The sequence below is a fragment of the Nipponia nippon genome, unplaced genomic scaffold (assembly GCF_047370975.1).
Source record: "Nipponia nippon isolate SJK-2023a ecotype South Korea unplaced genomic scaffold, ASM4737097v1 scaffold_5, whole genome shotgun sequence".
Taxonomy (NCBI): domain Eukaryota; kingdom Metazoa; phylum Chordata; class Aves; order Pelecaniformes; family Threskiornithidae; genus Nipponia; species Nipponia nippon.
Window position 1 is genome coordinate 8279177 of NW_028262369.1, and position 14708 is coordinate 8293884.

Consider the following 14708-nt stretch of genomic DNA (forward strand, 5'->3'; position numbering starts at 1 on the left):
ACCCCTTAGCCAGTTCCTCGGTTTCATCCGTAGGGCTGGCTGAGAGAAACAGAGACCGGTATCTTATCTGTGCAAGAGGTGGTAAGAGGTTCTCATCCACTCTTTTAGGTAGGTGATAGCCCAAATCACGTACAAGAGTAAATACGTTCATACTCAGTTGTGAGTTATCCTGAGGAAGGGAGGAGGAAAAGCAATCACAAAAATACTACTGATATGAAGTCTCTTGCCTTAGAAATGTGCCAAATTACAGCGAACTGGATCCATCCGTTATAGTTGTCTAAACCCCAAATGTACCTGTACGCACGGGCATGCATACTTCCACAGCTTACTTTCTATTCTTCCTTCTGCTGTCCCACTGCAGATATTTCTGACTGATCTTCACTGTCTTTTCCCTTATCATGTCAGTGACAGAAGTTGAACGCTGTCTTTACAATCAGTTAATCCTGAGTACATTTTTCCAAGGACATAGTATAAATATCTGCGGGAAGTGCACTTTAATTAAAAGGTTATTGGCCAAGCAGAATTGCCTCCTGGGTCACAGCTTAGAGGGACTGCTTTTCTCCTAATGAGAAGATAAAGGACACTTCTCCCTTCCTCTGCAGCATGTGCATGTCGGTATAAAAGCTTATCACAGCCGTACAGGGAATAATTGTTAGAACAGAGGAACATGTAACCAAGCCCATGAATTATTTTCAGAAACCAAGTCCTGCTCTCATAAGTGGTTTCTGATGGCAGAGTGTGGCAGTAACCTGCTGCTTGACTCAAAATGCATTTCTTGGGCTACCGTAGTTCTTGCTTTTGTTCTTTCCAGGTTGCTTATGTTTTACTTTTCCAGCACTTAACGGAATTACCCAACGGAGCATTGCTTGAAAAAAAGAAAATCTAGGGGTGAATCCTAATCTTGTGATCTTCATTTGGGAAATGGTTCCCCAGCACAGTTGCCTTTGCCACGAGCACTGCTGCCAGTCCCTCCTGGCCTCTCGCCTCTCCCCACTGGTCACCCGGCCCACCCCTCGCATGCCTGCTCTCATCATGGGCATTTTCATCTGAACACGGAGGCATCGTCAGTACTGGTTTATGGTTGTCCAACCATGGAAGAGGGAAAGTCTGTATTCTAAGAAAGTCCATTTTCAATAGTTTCACAGGGCTGGCTTTTTTTTTTTTTTTCCCCAAATGCATTCTCCATGTACTTTAATCAAATTGTCTGTAAGTGCCTTGGTCTCCTATCAGGTCTTCTCACCTCTGTTACTGCAAGTTACTACATAACTCCGGTTAAACACTTGATAGCTCTTTTAATATTCCAAAGAAATTGGCTGAGGTTATTACCTGTGTTATAAACTGTAAATACTAGAAAAGAAGGAAAGAAGACTTGAATTGCATCACGTGGGGATAGATTCCCTTTATCTGGAAAATATCAGCTATTTCAAATACCCTCAAATGTCATTCGGTTAAGTAAATCAGATTCTGCATGCTCATTAGAATTCATAAATAATCCATAATTTAACTGGACTTTGCACAAGTCGGAAAGCTCTCTCCGGCTCTTGGCTTCTTCTAAAATTAGCATACTTAAAAGAAAAGCCAACAGATTTGCAGCTAATAAGTCTCGGTGAATTATAAAGAGTCGGGATCCTCCGCATACATCTATGTGTGCTACCATATATGGCGATGTTCTTCTCAATACTAGCTGTTCCACAAAAATGTAATGATAACAAGTTCAAAACAAATACCTTTTAGGGACTAGCGTGTCAATTGCAAATGAGATAATAAAAATCATTGTTTATATCTAAGCGAATACAGCCAGAGCAGTATCATGTACTAAACTAAAGCGACTGCTCAATCAAGCGCTTTGCTCTCCGGGGGTTCATCGCTTTAGCCTCTGTGTTAGTGGCTTGGGAACTGTGAACTTTGGGAGTTCAGCGAGTCGGTCCGTGCCCAGCATCTTGCTGCAAGCTGCAAAGCCTTGATGGAAGGAGAAGGTGGGCTTGTTTTTAAACAAGTGCATTTTAGAAAAGATTTTATTGAGGCGTATGTAGTAGATAATAATGATAAACCTTCTGATTTCCCTTATATTTACAATATCTCATATTGCTTCTTAATTAGGCACACACATATGCCCCTCACGTACATATCAACATTTATATATGTGAGCATGCACAGATACAGACACACACATCCATATATACGTGTGTGTGTGAAACAAGCAAGTGAACTTCTGGGATGACGCTGAAGCTGCTTTCTGTGCTGCCATCTACTGTCGTCTTAATTTACTCACAGTATTTTGTTAAAGTTAGAAGTTTGTTGCTCTGTTTTCCCTTTAAAAAAAGGCACGTCACGTTTAAAATTACTCGACTTAGTGTAGCTCAGTGAATTATCAGGTTAGTTTAGCTTAAACTTTATTCCTAGCCTATTAAAAGCACACCTATGTAATGCTAAGGCATTTTTGTAAGAATGTTTCCACTTCTACTTTTTAAGCAATTGTCCTGTTTAAAGTACAAGTAACTGACAAGCTAATTATTTTATTTTACTTGGTTATACTCCCTTTAAACAGCATGGGAAGTGCACTAAGTTGCTTTATTAGCACTGAAAAGGCTACCAGGTTTCTTCTTCGCTGAATGCACGTGTGATGCTTCATTGCAGCGGGTACCTGCCACCATCCGGCACGGCGCAGCACCTTGCGGGCTGCGTTGCTGCCGGCTTGGGGCGCAACTCATGCTCTGCAGCCAGACTCTTTAAGGCTCGATTCGGCACTAGCAGTGTTAGAAGTGACTAAGGAGCAGGCTAGAGCATCATGCGTGTTTGAAAGCATGCACAGGTCTCTAATGCGTTTTAACCAGAACCCAATCAGTAACACACGAATGGGGATAAAGCATTTGAGCGTGTCCGATAGGTCTGTTCCTGTTTCTAATTCATATGCTGTCTGCAGGTTAATTCACTGAATGTGTTTGCAAAGTAGTGCGATAGCTTGCCAGACTGCTGCATCCCAAAGCGCGGCCAGCCCCCAGCCCGGTCCCCAGCAGGGACCTCCGGTCCCCGCGGTACTTACAGGCGTCCAATTAGGGGAGCAGAGAGTGAATTGGAGAGTCGGGAACCTGTACAGCCACCAGCCGGGACAGTCCAAGTCCTCCCCGCCTTTGCAGCCTCCCTATATAGAGGAGGAGAATCTTGTCAATGGGGAGGGGCCCTGGAAACCACGTCCTGCTGGAAAATCCTCTCGGCACCTGGGTTAAAAAAGACAGCCTGAGCCAAGGACCTCATTCCCAGCAGGGCCTAACCCTGGACTGCTGCCCCTGCCCTGAGCCGCTCTTTAGGGAAGCGGGCTGGTTCTGGCTTTTAGAAAGGCATGAAAGGGGTCCCCCTAATTCAAAATGGGTGCCCCTAACTCGCAAGCTTGGAGGTTTTGCTTTTTCCTAGGGTGAAACTCTTTGGCCAAGCAAATGGACCCTTAACTCCTTCCTGCCTTGGCAGCGTCCTCACCCCTCGAGGCCCTCTGCCTGGAACGACAAAGGGCAGACCGCGGTCCCCCCAGGAGGTTTCCCACCCACCGTCAGTGCATTTTCTTGGAGCTAAGATAAGTCCCTGACTCCAGGGGTCGCTTGGGAGAGGAGGGTTATTCCTAACACGGCAGGGATGCGTGGGTGGAGGTTGCTCTGGGTCTCCATGTGTTTGTGACATCTGGAGCCTGGGGCTGGTTTAAGCCTCCTTTGCCCCTAGGGAACAAGTGGGTCATTTCCCACCTCCCCAGTGGATTTACCAAAGTTTCTCTTGCGATCCGGTGCACAGCTCAGTTCCTGAGAAGCACTGTAAATACTTTTTCATATATAAGAAATACCTCCCTCTGTCCATAAAAGGAAGAAGAGAAGTGATAAATGGCCGAGGGGGAACAGCCCCTGGGATGCAGTGGAAAGAAGAGGCGGCAGGCACCGTGCGCTGGGGGGGAGAGGGGGACAGGGCGCTGGGAGCCAGACCTGCAGGGGTTAGGGAGCGATCTGGTCCTCGTCAAACTTCCCTCGCACCCCCCAAACCTTCAGTGCCTGGCTGTCCCCCCTCCTTCCCCTGTTAGTAGCCAACAGCCTTGTGCAGTAAGACCTGTGGATGGAGACATCCCAAAAAGGGAAAGCTAGGATCCTCTAGGAATTCCCATCAACGTGCCAAATACAAAATACCGAAGCAACCCCCTCTCGGCAGCAGACTAAATATGGTGTATACCCAAAGGATCAGAGCACAGTCCTGGGTGAAATAATTTCTCTTGACATCAACAGTCCTGTCTTCTCTGGAAAATAAACCCTCCTGGAGAAGATGGATGAGGCTCATATTGGTCTCGGCATCCTAAAAAAAATACCTATGAAGGGAGGCTGGGCTGAAACCTCTGCTGTCACTCAGTCAAAGTGCCAGCACTTGCAGGTATGACAGACCTGTAGCCCCTTCTTCTAGCTCTGACCGGGGTGAACACATTTGGGCAAAGAGGAGAGAGGGGAAGAGCGTCAGGGTTTCTTCCCTGCAGCATTTCAGAAATATCACATACAGACTCATGGTCAGGCCTCAGCTGGAGAAGACCAGGATTGCCAACAGAGTTGCACGGTGCCAGCGGTCGCAGGCTATCCTTCAGGTGGAGGGTCAGTGTCCGCCGCCTCGCAAGGTGCGGGGCTGCCACGCAGCTGTGCAAAGCCCTCCCCGGAGCTGAAAGGCAGCAGTCTCGTATCAGGCTCGTGCACGTGTGGCTGCGTTGGAGCAAAGCCGGGGGAAATGATCGCCAGGATGGAAATCCAAGAAACTTGCCCTTCTTAGTAGAAAGTCCCTCACTGGGTAGTTCACTCTCTGGTTTTTTTCCTGCAGTTTCTCAGTTGCAAACTTAGGTTTTAAATAGGAATAGAATGAACACAAAATAACAAAATGCAAGGGGATCCTCTGAAAAGTATGATCATTTCAACATTTGTCCTAAGAAGTTGCTTTTAAACCCATGCAGCTGGTTCACAAAACCGGGCAAGTTTTTCATAGTAGCTTAAAAAGGAGTGGAAATTATTCCGGCTGGTTTGCAAAGCGCTGCATGTGCACATGCAGGCTTGCTGCTTGAGTAGTGTGTTTAACAGAGGCAGTGGTGGAGGGTGATATATGATGTGGCATTAAAGGGAGCTGGAAAGTCTAAAAAATATTAGTGCTGGGACTGAACCAGTTGGCACTCTGGAGCCGTGTGGGGTAGGAACTGATAAGTGTAAGCGTGGCTTCCAACCTTCACTTAAAAGTTAATGTAAGAATGTACTAATATAATAGCCTGGTTGGACTTTCCTAAATATTGTGGTATTTTTTTAAACCAAAGTTGCCTCAAAATGAAAGCTGTGGATTCCCAGTGGACGATGCTTTTGTGACAACAAATAAGCTTTATTTAACCCCCCTCTGATTTGTTTATTTGGTTTAATTATTTTTCTAGAAAAAATAAAGTATTGAGCAGCCTGCCCTTAAAATATCTCCTTGCTGAATTTGCACTGTAAATATTGTACTTGGGGGCAGGAGGGGGGGGGAAGACGATGACTTGAGAACGAACTTTAAGCTGCCTTATCACCATGTAACCCGAATACAAAGGAGAGAAAAAAGAAAAGCACAGATGGTGACGTTAGTTTGTTAAATAATGTGTGTCAGGTAAGCAACTTTTTTGTTTAAAAATGTTTTTACCTAAGTTTACCAACCATGTTTCTCTAAGCTGACCTATGTAACTGGACCTGACAAGCGTACCGGTGGGTTACCACCTGTGTTGAGCTGTGCTCTTGCAACAGGAGGGACAGTCCGCGTCCAAACGAGAACAATTAATCATGCGAGTAGTCTGCCGAGGTGAAATAGTCACCCGCTGCTTAACATTGAGCTTTGTGCTTAATGCTGGCTGCAGGTCAAGTGAAGTATGTGAAGCACACAGGTCAATTCTGGATCAGCTGGACACCAGCTGCTACTGAAAGAGGTGTCTCTGCAAGTGTCAACAAACGTTTGGGGGTTTCTTTTCCTAAACACAATCACCCAATGATAATCACTCCTCCGGAAAAACTGTTCAACTGACACCGAGATTCGGCTCGATACAAAGGGCGCTCAGGAAGGAAAGCGTAACCGACTCCTTGGAGCGCGTTGATAAAGCTTAGAAAAAAAGTTTCCCCTGTGCGTGACAGAAACGAATACCTCTGCAACAGCACTGCTGCTGTGGAGTCTATAAGCATAGTTTCCTCTGATTCTAGGGGAGAGCAAAAATTTGGGTTTAAAGAATTTTATTTTTTTTAAAACTTGTGGGTTAAGTTCTTCCCAAGTGCTTTCCAGATCTGATATCCACACCAAACTTCACTGGCTCCTTGTCGCCTTCACTTGTGATATCATGCTTAGAAAAAGAACAGCCTCTTTGAACGTAATTCCCTCCGTAACTGTCTCAGTTACGGTGCTCTGTCTCCAGTGAGGTTCAGAAATGCATTTTGCTCATTAAACCCCTCAAGCTTCTACATGTGCTCATATATATTTTTTTTCTCCTGATGTCAATAGGAGGAATAAGGACAGTTAATCCAAGACATCACAGTCTGTAGTTAAGCTAGACGGTGCTTCTGAAATTATTTGAGAAAGTTATTTTTGTGCACACTCACCTAGGCGGTAATTTCATCTAAAACCTGAACCTGTGACTCTAGGACTGTGAATTATTTTCATCTAAATACTGACATCGCTTAGCTTAAACTTTTAAGGAATGATTTTGTGGAAAAGTGCAGCCATATTGTACGGGCTTTGCAATTCCTCTTCATCCGTTAGCAAGTAAGGCAGCCTGACATTCATAGGACTTGCTACACGTCTGCATCTTGAAGGATGCTCTCATGTTTCATGTGCTGTCAGGATAAATGCTAGGCCATTAATAACGTGATTAGACCAGTATATTTTCATAGACATATTTCAAAGCTTTGTTGTACAAACAAATATCGCTGGAAATGCACTTTAATTTGATTTTAATTTGCTTGTACAATGATTATACTTTGAAACAAGAGATTGTTCCGAAACCCCAAATCTGTATTGTGAGGGCGTTGGAGAATTACATGAAATGCACGTTACCCTGAGAGCAGAGGGGCCAGCTCCCACCCACCGTCCCAGCGCAGGGTCCTGACAATGGGCTGACGCTGCACTCCCCAAAGAAAATAGTCCTGAGCTTCCCTCCGTCTTAAACGGGTTTCTTCTCTGATTTCAGATACACACCTTTACCTCGAAGTTCCGTGAAGGACACCCTTGTAACCGCTTCTGCTTTCGTGGCTGTGGAGGCCATGAGCACGCCGAGCTGTGTGCTTGGGGAAGGGCAAGTACCAAGCATCCCTTTGCCTTCTTCAACCAGAACAAAAATGGTATTTAACTTCTACCACTAAAAATCCATTTCCCAGGGAGCGCTGAGGCACCTGGGCAGCTTCTGTATGATCTCTGGTGGGAAGAGAGAAAGCGGATGCGATGGCTTTGGTCACACTGGAAGATGTGCATAGCGCGGCAGGTTACCGCTCCTCTGTTTCCCAGAGCCTTTTTCCTTGCCCTTGAAAAGACAATTCGGATTCCAAATATACATAACGATTTGACCCACTGGTTCATGGAGAAACAGGGGTCTAGCATTTAACCTCTGGAAAACCCAAGTTAAAAATTCAGGGATTTCTGTGGCCAGAGCAATCACATCTGCATTCTTCATTTTTGCAACCTTCCATAGAGGCACTTTCAGCTCATTCCAAAACGAAGGTAATTTGCAAATAACGGCTTAGAAGACCATTTTTCTACTATATTTTTAGGCAGAGAAATTGAGAAGAGATCAGTGATTGTGAATATTTGCATTAATGTGGCAGGAAAGACCCTGGTAAGGAGGCAGAATCCCGTGGTGGTTTTTACACGGGTGGCTCTTCAGCCAAGCCGTTGAACCTGACGGTGGTGTTAGTGCTGAGCAAACAGTGAGGACGTACAGAGATAAAGTTGTTTGCTTGACCCAATGGTCAATTTTAATTGGTGCAAAGCTACAAAAGACTTACAGATGGATTTGATTGAGGTCTATCTGCAGACACGTGTCCTCCCCTCTTGGAAACAGTGCGGACACACTTATAAATCAGTAAATGGGGAGCTGGCAGCACGGCCAGTCACACCAAGGGCACGAACTCATTGCTGAGGCTCCAAATGGATAACTGCAACTTCTCCTTTCAACCTGTAACTGTTCTCTGCAATTTCACATTCGAGTAGAAGCTAGGCTGCTTATCAAACTGAAAAAATACCTGTAATGCTAACTAGGTCAAACAAGATAATCAAGGCAAAACTTTGCCGTCTGTACAATTCAGGGTCCTTTCACTTAAATACACAAGCTGCACGTTCTCTTCCTCTTTTTTTTCCCCACTTACTGTACCATTTATCTAACAATTAAGATTTTTAAGAATGCAACCCTAAAAATTTATTTACAGAAAACTCCTCTCGGTACCACTGGGAACACTAACATCTATACATTTTGTTAAAATGGGTAGAAGAAAAATAGCTAACCTGTTATTTTTTGATGTACCCCTGTAAGTTTGGCTTTTAAAATAAATAACCATTTCAAAACATGTAAATACCTCAGCTAAAAAAAAGTTCTGGGAATCAGTAATCTATTATCAACTTTATTTTTAGTTTTGCCTGGCTTTGAGTTTCATGTTGTTTGGGGAAAAAAACAGACGTTCCTTCCATCCTATATGCTCAGTGTTACACCGTACAATTTATAGCAACTCCCGATGGAAAAGACTGATGGTCATTTGTTTGCTGGCATGAAGATAAATATAGTCCTCATTTCCGGAGAATCATAAACAACTATTCCTCTAAAGCACTTTAATATTCTAGGAAAACTTATTTTCCCATACTTATCCAGAAGTAGCAGCTGCTTCTTTTTAAAGAAGAATGATTAAAGGGCTTAGTTTGGACGCTTTCAAAATACCACACAGCATAAACCTGAAAAATTTTATTCAGAAACACAGGGAAGACACAAAGACATAACATAATAAGGAAAGTGCAGAAATGATAACTTATCTGATCAATTTTTATAAAGTAAAACCAGTATTTTTTGGCCCAATTCTAGACGTAGGCTTCACTCATCTGACTTCACATACAGCTTTCCTTCTGTCAGCACCGGAGGAAGAGAGCCTTTGCTAACATTTTTTTCATTGACAATGAGTGTGACCCTGTCATCCTGTCTCATGGGTAGATCGAATGAGCTGAAATGGTCCCACTGGACATACTGGGGAAATTCAGGCAAAGAAGAATTTCCTAAATTAACTCTTACAGAGCTTTACATGAGAAATTAGCAAATGAAAGGTATCATCTGTTTATACTTTGTAAAACAAGGGGCTCTTCAATGCTCACGCCAGCCATCCTTCCTGGTTCTGGAATTCTATCTGAAAATGAAACACAGACACAAATATTCTCACGCGTCTGGAGATCCAAAGGTGTAAGTGTTATTTTCTACTATCATCAACTTTGATACAGAATATCATCATAGGAAACTCTGGTAATTTTACAAATGTATTTTTCAATGCAACTGTATGGGATAAAAGCTTTGCATGACTGAAGATTAGATTTCAGACAACTTCAACTCAGCCATAGTGAATGAACTAACAGCAACACCAGATTCCACACGTTTTGTCAGGATTCCCCGTCTGTATACTCGTTTATTTGAATATTAATTCAACTAAATAAGCAAGATAATTTCTAATATGAAAAGCAACTTAGATGTTAAAATATGAGACTTGGAGGGTTGAGTTTATGAATGGACTTGATTACCTTAATATGCAGCCTAATCAAAACAGCTAGATAATTAGTATTTTAAACCTACTGCCTTTAGGCCTCCACCGACACATTCCACAAACACATGCAGAAAGTAATTTCAGGCTATATTACTGAAAGGTTAAAAGCCTTAAAACTGTTATATTTTTGTTTAGTTCAAAAAGCAATGTGCTGTCATGAGTTATGCTGTCATGCTTAATCCTGAGTTTTGTAACTAACTCTAAACAATTAAAATCCCATGTGAAATTATATTGGAGTTAACAGGGCAGGGTGACGCTGCGCAGAGTCAATTTCGGAACTGAGGTACAAAGTTATACTTCAAAAACAATTCTTCTATACACTGAATTTGTTTTTAAAAATGGAGAAATTTCTGATAGGAATAATATTTTCTACAAAGAGATCATTTATAGCAGTTTTGGTATTGAAATTTTATTTCTTCAGCCCCCTCTTCTGGCAGAAGGGAAACAACATTGTCTCAATGAATTAACTGTTAAGCAGTACTTCTGTCACACTTTTTAGATGTCAGTAATATCTCAGGCCTCATTTTTCAAATTTTTGGATACAAAAGAAATAGTTGGTAGTACTAAATTCTCACAGTAGAAACTGAAGTAATATGCCAAGTGGACTCTTTGAAGGAAAAAAACTGGATCAATGATCCCTTTCATTCGGTAGCTAAGGCAGTATAAATTGTAACCAGTCAAAAAGCAGACCAGAACGGGAAAATAGGATTTAGCAGTGTGGTACTATAGAGCAATGAACTCGGAGCTTAAGCTTCTACAGTCAATGGCGTGTGAATTATGTCCTCAGAAAAGGTTTATGCCCATATAAAAACTTGACATCTAAAGAGTTAAGAACTTTCTACAGTAATTAGGTAAGTTAGAACAGATGAGAAACAAAGAGATACACCCACTATTTAACATACTTTACTGAGAATTTAGGTTAAATTCTTTTATTAAATTGCCAATGTAATAAGACTGCCTCTAGCTGACCCCTTCCAGATTTGTAATAGTGTAAGGGAGTACAATTTGGCCAGTTTAACTTAGGAAAATGGTAAAGCAATCTGGTGGATAACCTTTCTGATACCGAGAATTGGGATATTAGTATTTCCTGGTCTTTACCAGTAACTGCAGAGCAGCAGAACTAATTAGAATAGCACAGCTGTCCAATTTAAATGAGTTTTCAGTTTTTAACAGTCCAAAAGCCTTAAGAGAATAAAGCTAAACAATTAGGTTTTTTTTTCCTTTCCCTCTAGTCACTAACAAGTAGCTACAGCTACCACAAGGTAACAGGAGCTTCACAGTACCTTACATTGTTCAGAAATTATATAAATTTGGCTGTCTGCAATTTTTAAAAATGTCTGCTTTATAAATAAAATCCATTCCCATATAAGAGAGAAAGTTCTGCTACTGACACATCTGAAGGCCAGTCAAGCACTTCCGAGGGCACTCGGATTTGTATGCCGCATATGCTGTGCCATTAGCATACCGGCAGAGAGAAGCTGGTGTAAGCTGGTCACTTATTTAAACAAAGGCACATGTACGGGTTGTTTTAGAAATCACGGGTGGGCCTTTCCTGAGCTGGATACAGTAGGACCTTTCTTAAATGAATACATGAGCAACAGGTATGGTCAGGTCACACAGCTTAATGGTATTTCTGAGGTATAAACACTGTTCTGCGGAAGAATTTTTCTTACAAAAGAGGTGGTGGCTCAAAGCATTCCTTGCACAGAGGAGGAGGTACACTGCGTCCATCTGCATGTTTATGCTGTGAAAGTATACGTATCGTATAGAAAATCTAGTCACAAGTAAAACTTCTGCAAAAATGACCCCATACCCACACCCACCTTTTTGATTTCTTTCACTAGGTGGTTTGCCAAGGTTCTGCTTTGGATAATTCAGCAAAGACCCTTTTGGAAGGGTATTCTGGGTACTTTCTTCTTTACCACCATGTAAGAAATGAGAGATAATCCCGTACAAGAGAGGTCTGCTTAAGAAAGAAATGACAAAAGTAATATCTATGAAGTCTATGAAATACTGAGCATTAAAAAACCACCCTTTCCTCAGAACTTCTGAGACCTTAATGTTTGCTTCTAGAATATTTACGGATGTCTTTAGAATAGTTACTTAAAATACATTATGCCAAGTGTCACTACATAAATAAGCACAGACCTAAGCCCACCTTGAACACAAACTACTCTCCTAAAAATGTCGTGCTAAGAGACCCTCTCAGCTAAGCTCCAGATCCCCTGTAGGGGAGGAACCGGAGCATGCTTAGCACAAGAACACAGATCCACATTCTCACTCGTGCAGTACAAAGGATAAGACTTTGGTGGGCTGCACATCACAAACTTGATTCTTCCTGAGGACACGACAGGTTCTGACAGCACAAGCTACAGAGAACACTGGACGTGTTTAAACCTGCTTCAGTACCCTAGCTCGTTAATGCAGTCATATCAGAGCATTGTGGATATGTATCTAATCTCAGAGTACAATAATCTTTTTATTGTTCTACAAAGCAACTCACTGATATGCAAAGAGCTATCTGTTTTCTGCTTCTGACTGTAGGGAAGACTGCACTGGTGGGAGACTTGTGTTCTGGTGTGCAAGTACACTATCTGGAGAATGCTGTAGAGTTGGCAGAATTAAATGTTAGTTTTGAGTATGTTGGATAGTGGCCCCGTGTTCGACATTGTGAGTTTGAATCCAGCATTGCCAGAGCAGCCCTGTGATCAGGTCACATTTCAATTGGTGAGAACGTTTACATGACTTATAATAACACTAAAGAGAAAAATATATGCAGAACAGAATATACTGTGCATTCCAAAATCACTCCTTACACTGATCTTCCATTTGCGTCTTCGACTACGTTCAGCTCTTTGGCAAGAAACTGTCTATCCAAGGGCACTTCAGGCTGGCCAGATTCTGGAAAAGAGATTTCCCCAAAATTCTTAAGACTGTTAAAAAACACATCACCAATTAACTTTTAAAGGCTGCTCAGGAGACTTCAAAAGAGAATGAGAGCACACAGCTCTCTTTTAGGATATTAATATCTAACAGCATATTGTAATACCAGGGAACTCACTTAAACATTAGTACTTCATATTCATATAATTTACCATAGCATATTACAATTTTTATCTTCACTCTAAAGGAATCTAAGAAAAATATTAAAGAAGCCTTACAATATAAAGACAAATTAATCAGGCAAACAACTCTTTCTCTAAAGAAGTTATCAAACAGATTCCATACGTTAACTACTATACAGACTGTCTCCATTCCCTCTTCTTGAGATGAACCTTTGTGCCTGTAATTTCAATAAAGTGAAATACATCAAATGATTAAATAGCAAATATAATTACTGTATCTAAGCACAACTACAAAACTTCAAATTTCAAATACAAGCTAGCAATAGCTGCAAAAATAAGTAAGTGCTGTACCATATAAATTATGGCTACCATTTAGCTGTTGTAGTCTAAACAGCTCTCAAATATTGGTATTTTAGCACAGCCAGTAACAGTTGTTAAAAAATATGGACCTTCTTCATATTCTTTTTTGTTATTTAAGCTGAGGACATAAAGTTTCTGATGCAGTCTATATGCATGAGTTACCAGACCTGCTGTAATTCAGACTATCAACTACTTTATGTACATGTTACTTTAGTTTAAATTATTCCTCAAAGAAATTCTGTTCATTTGTAGGATTTCTATTTTTTATTTTACCCAAATGCCAATGGAAAAAAAAAAGTGATATATGCTTTAAAAATAGTTAGCCATTTTCCAAAACAAAACCAGATATTTCAAGAAAGATACTTTGATTTTGCAGGCTGCTAGCAAGTTTTCTTGCTCTTGCATCAACTGCTCTGTCAAAGCATTTACCTCAAGGATAAGGAGCAAAGAGTAAGTTTTCTTTAAAACTTATGGTATGGTTTGGCTTAATGCTGCAAGTAAGGCTGTGGAGAGAGTGTTCATATCTTATTTATTAAGATACGACAAGATTGTGCAGCTTGGTTCCACTTACTAATTTCACAATATCAGTGGAATTACTCAACCAAGCAGTAAATGTCTAGTAATACAGTGATAACAAAAATTCAGCCCCAATACCTGCAGTTAAAACAGATGCTGCGTATTTATATTTGTTATATTCCAGATATTCACGAATTAGTTCGTTGATTAAGAGATTTTCATGAGACAGCGGTGGCCGTGGTTCAGTTTGGTCATCCAGCGCATTAAAAACTTCAGCTCTGATCCTTGCTTTTATTTGTCCAAGAGCACCTCTTTTTTCCAGTGTGTCCCTTAAAACTATTACCACAAAAAGATCTGTTAAGATAAAGCCAAACATACTCAAGCAGCATTTATCATCCACAATATAAACATCATTTCGGCATATTCACAGTGAAATAAAGGTAAGATACCTGCACCTGTGCATATGCCAGTAATTACCAACAGCAGGAACGTTACAGATGAAAATGAAGCCACAATTATATTTTTTTTTTAGTAGTAAACATACGCTTAGCAATTTCAGAAGTGGGATGTTACCGGACCAATATGTTTTTAGCGAGTGAAAGCCAGACCGAGACAAACGACAAGGGCAGAGTGCTTGTGTGGGGGCTTAGGGCCGTTTCTCCTGCGGCTCCCCGACGGGCGGTGTGAGGAGCCGGCGGCCCCCGTTAGCGCCCCGGACGACTGCGAGACCCAACCGGCAGCCGGCTGTATGAGGAAAGCCTGTCTGCCCGCTCGTTCGGCGGTCCGAAGTGCCTCCGCCGACCCCCGGGACTCCCCGCTCCCTCCGGCGCCCCGCCGCCCCCACGACCTGCTTTCAGCTCCGCTACCGTCGCCATCGCCCAACGGCCGCGCCCAGGACCCGGATGAGGCGGCCCGGCGGCGGCAGGTGGCCACGGCGCAGGCGCAGCGCTGGGAGGCGGGAGAGGGCGCCTGC

At 42.3% G+C, this 14708-nt stretch overlaps 2 protein-coding genes across 7 annotated transcripts in view; both read right to left on the minus strand.

The window, feature by feature from the left end:
* The window catches only part of MYH11 (myosin heavy chain 11), a 62714-nt gene extending 59541 nt beyond the window's left edge, over positions 1-3173 (minus strand). For all 3 annotated transcript variants that reach the window (XM_087731809.1, XM_087731808.1, XM_087731810.1), the window contains exon 1: positions 3044-3173. The gene's annotated coding sequence lies outside the window, so the exon portion shown is untranslated. The remainder of the gene's footprint in view (positions 1-3043) is intronic.
* A 5765-nt stretch (positions 3174-8938) lies between these two features.
* On the minus strand, positions 8939-14708 carry CEP20 (centrosomal protein 20). Of its 4 annotated transcripts, none has more exons than XM_087734312.1 (5): positions 14583-14708; positions 13874-14071; positions 12611-12695; positions 11618-11757; positions 8939-9386 (listed from the first exon to the last, which is right to left on the minus strand). In XM_087734312.1, the coding sequence occupies exons 1-5, from the start codon at positions 14608-14610 to the stop codon at positions 9310-9312; spliced, it is 528 nt and encodes a 175-aa protein (XP_087590438.1). In that variant the 5' UTR covers positions 14611-14708; the 3' UTR covers positions 8939-9309. The 4 variants fall into 4 exon arrangements, with proteins under 4 accessions (XP_087590438.1, XP_009466001.2, XP_087590435.1 ...); XM_009467726.2 differs by having other exon boundaries at positions 11618-11760; XM_087734309.1 differs by lacking the exon at positions 14583-14708 and having other exon boundaries at positions 11618-11760; positions 13874-14575.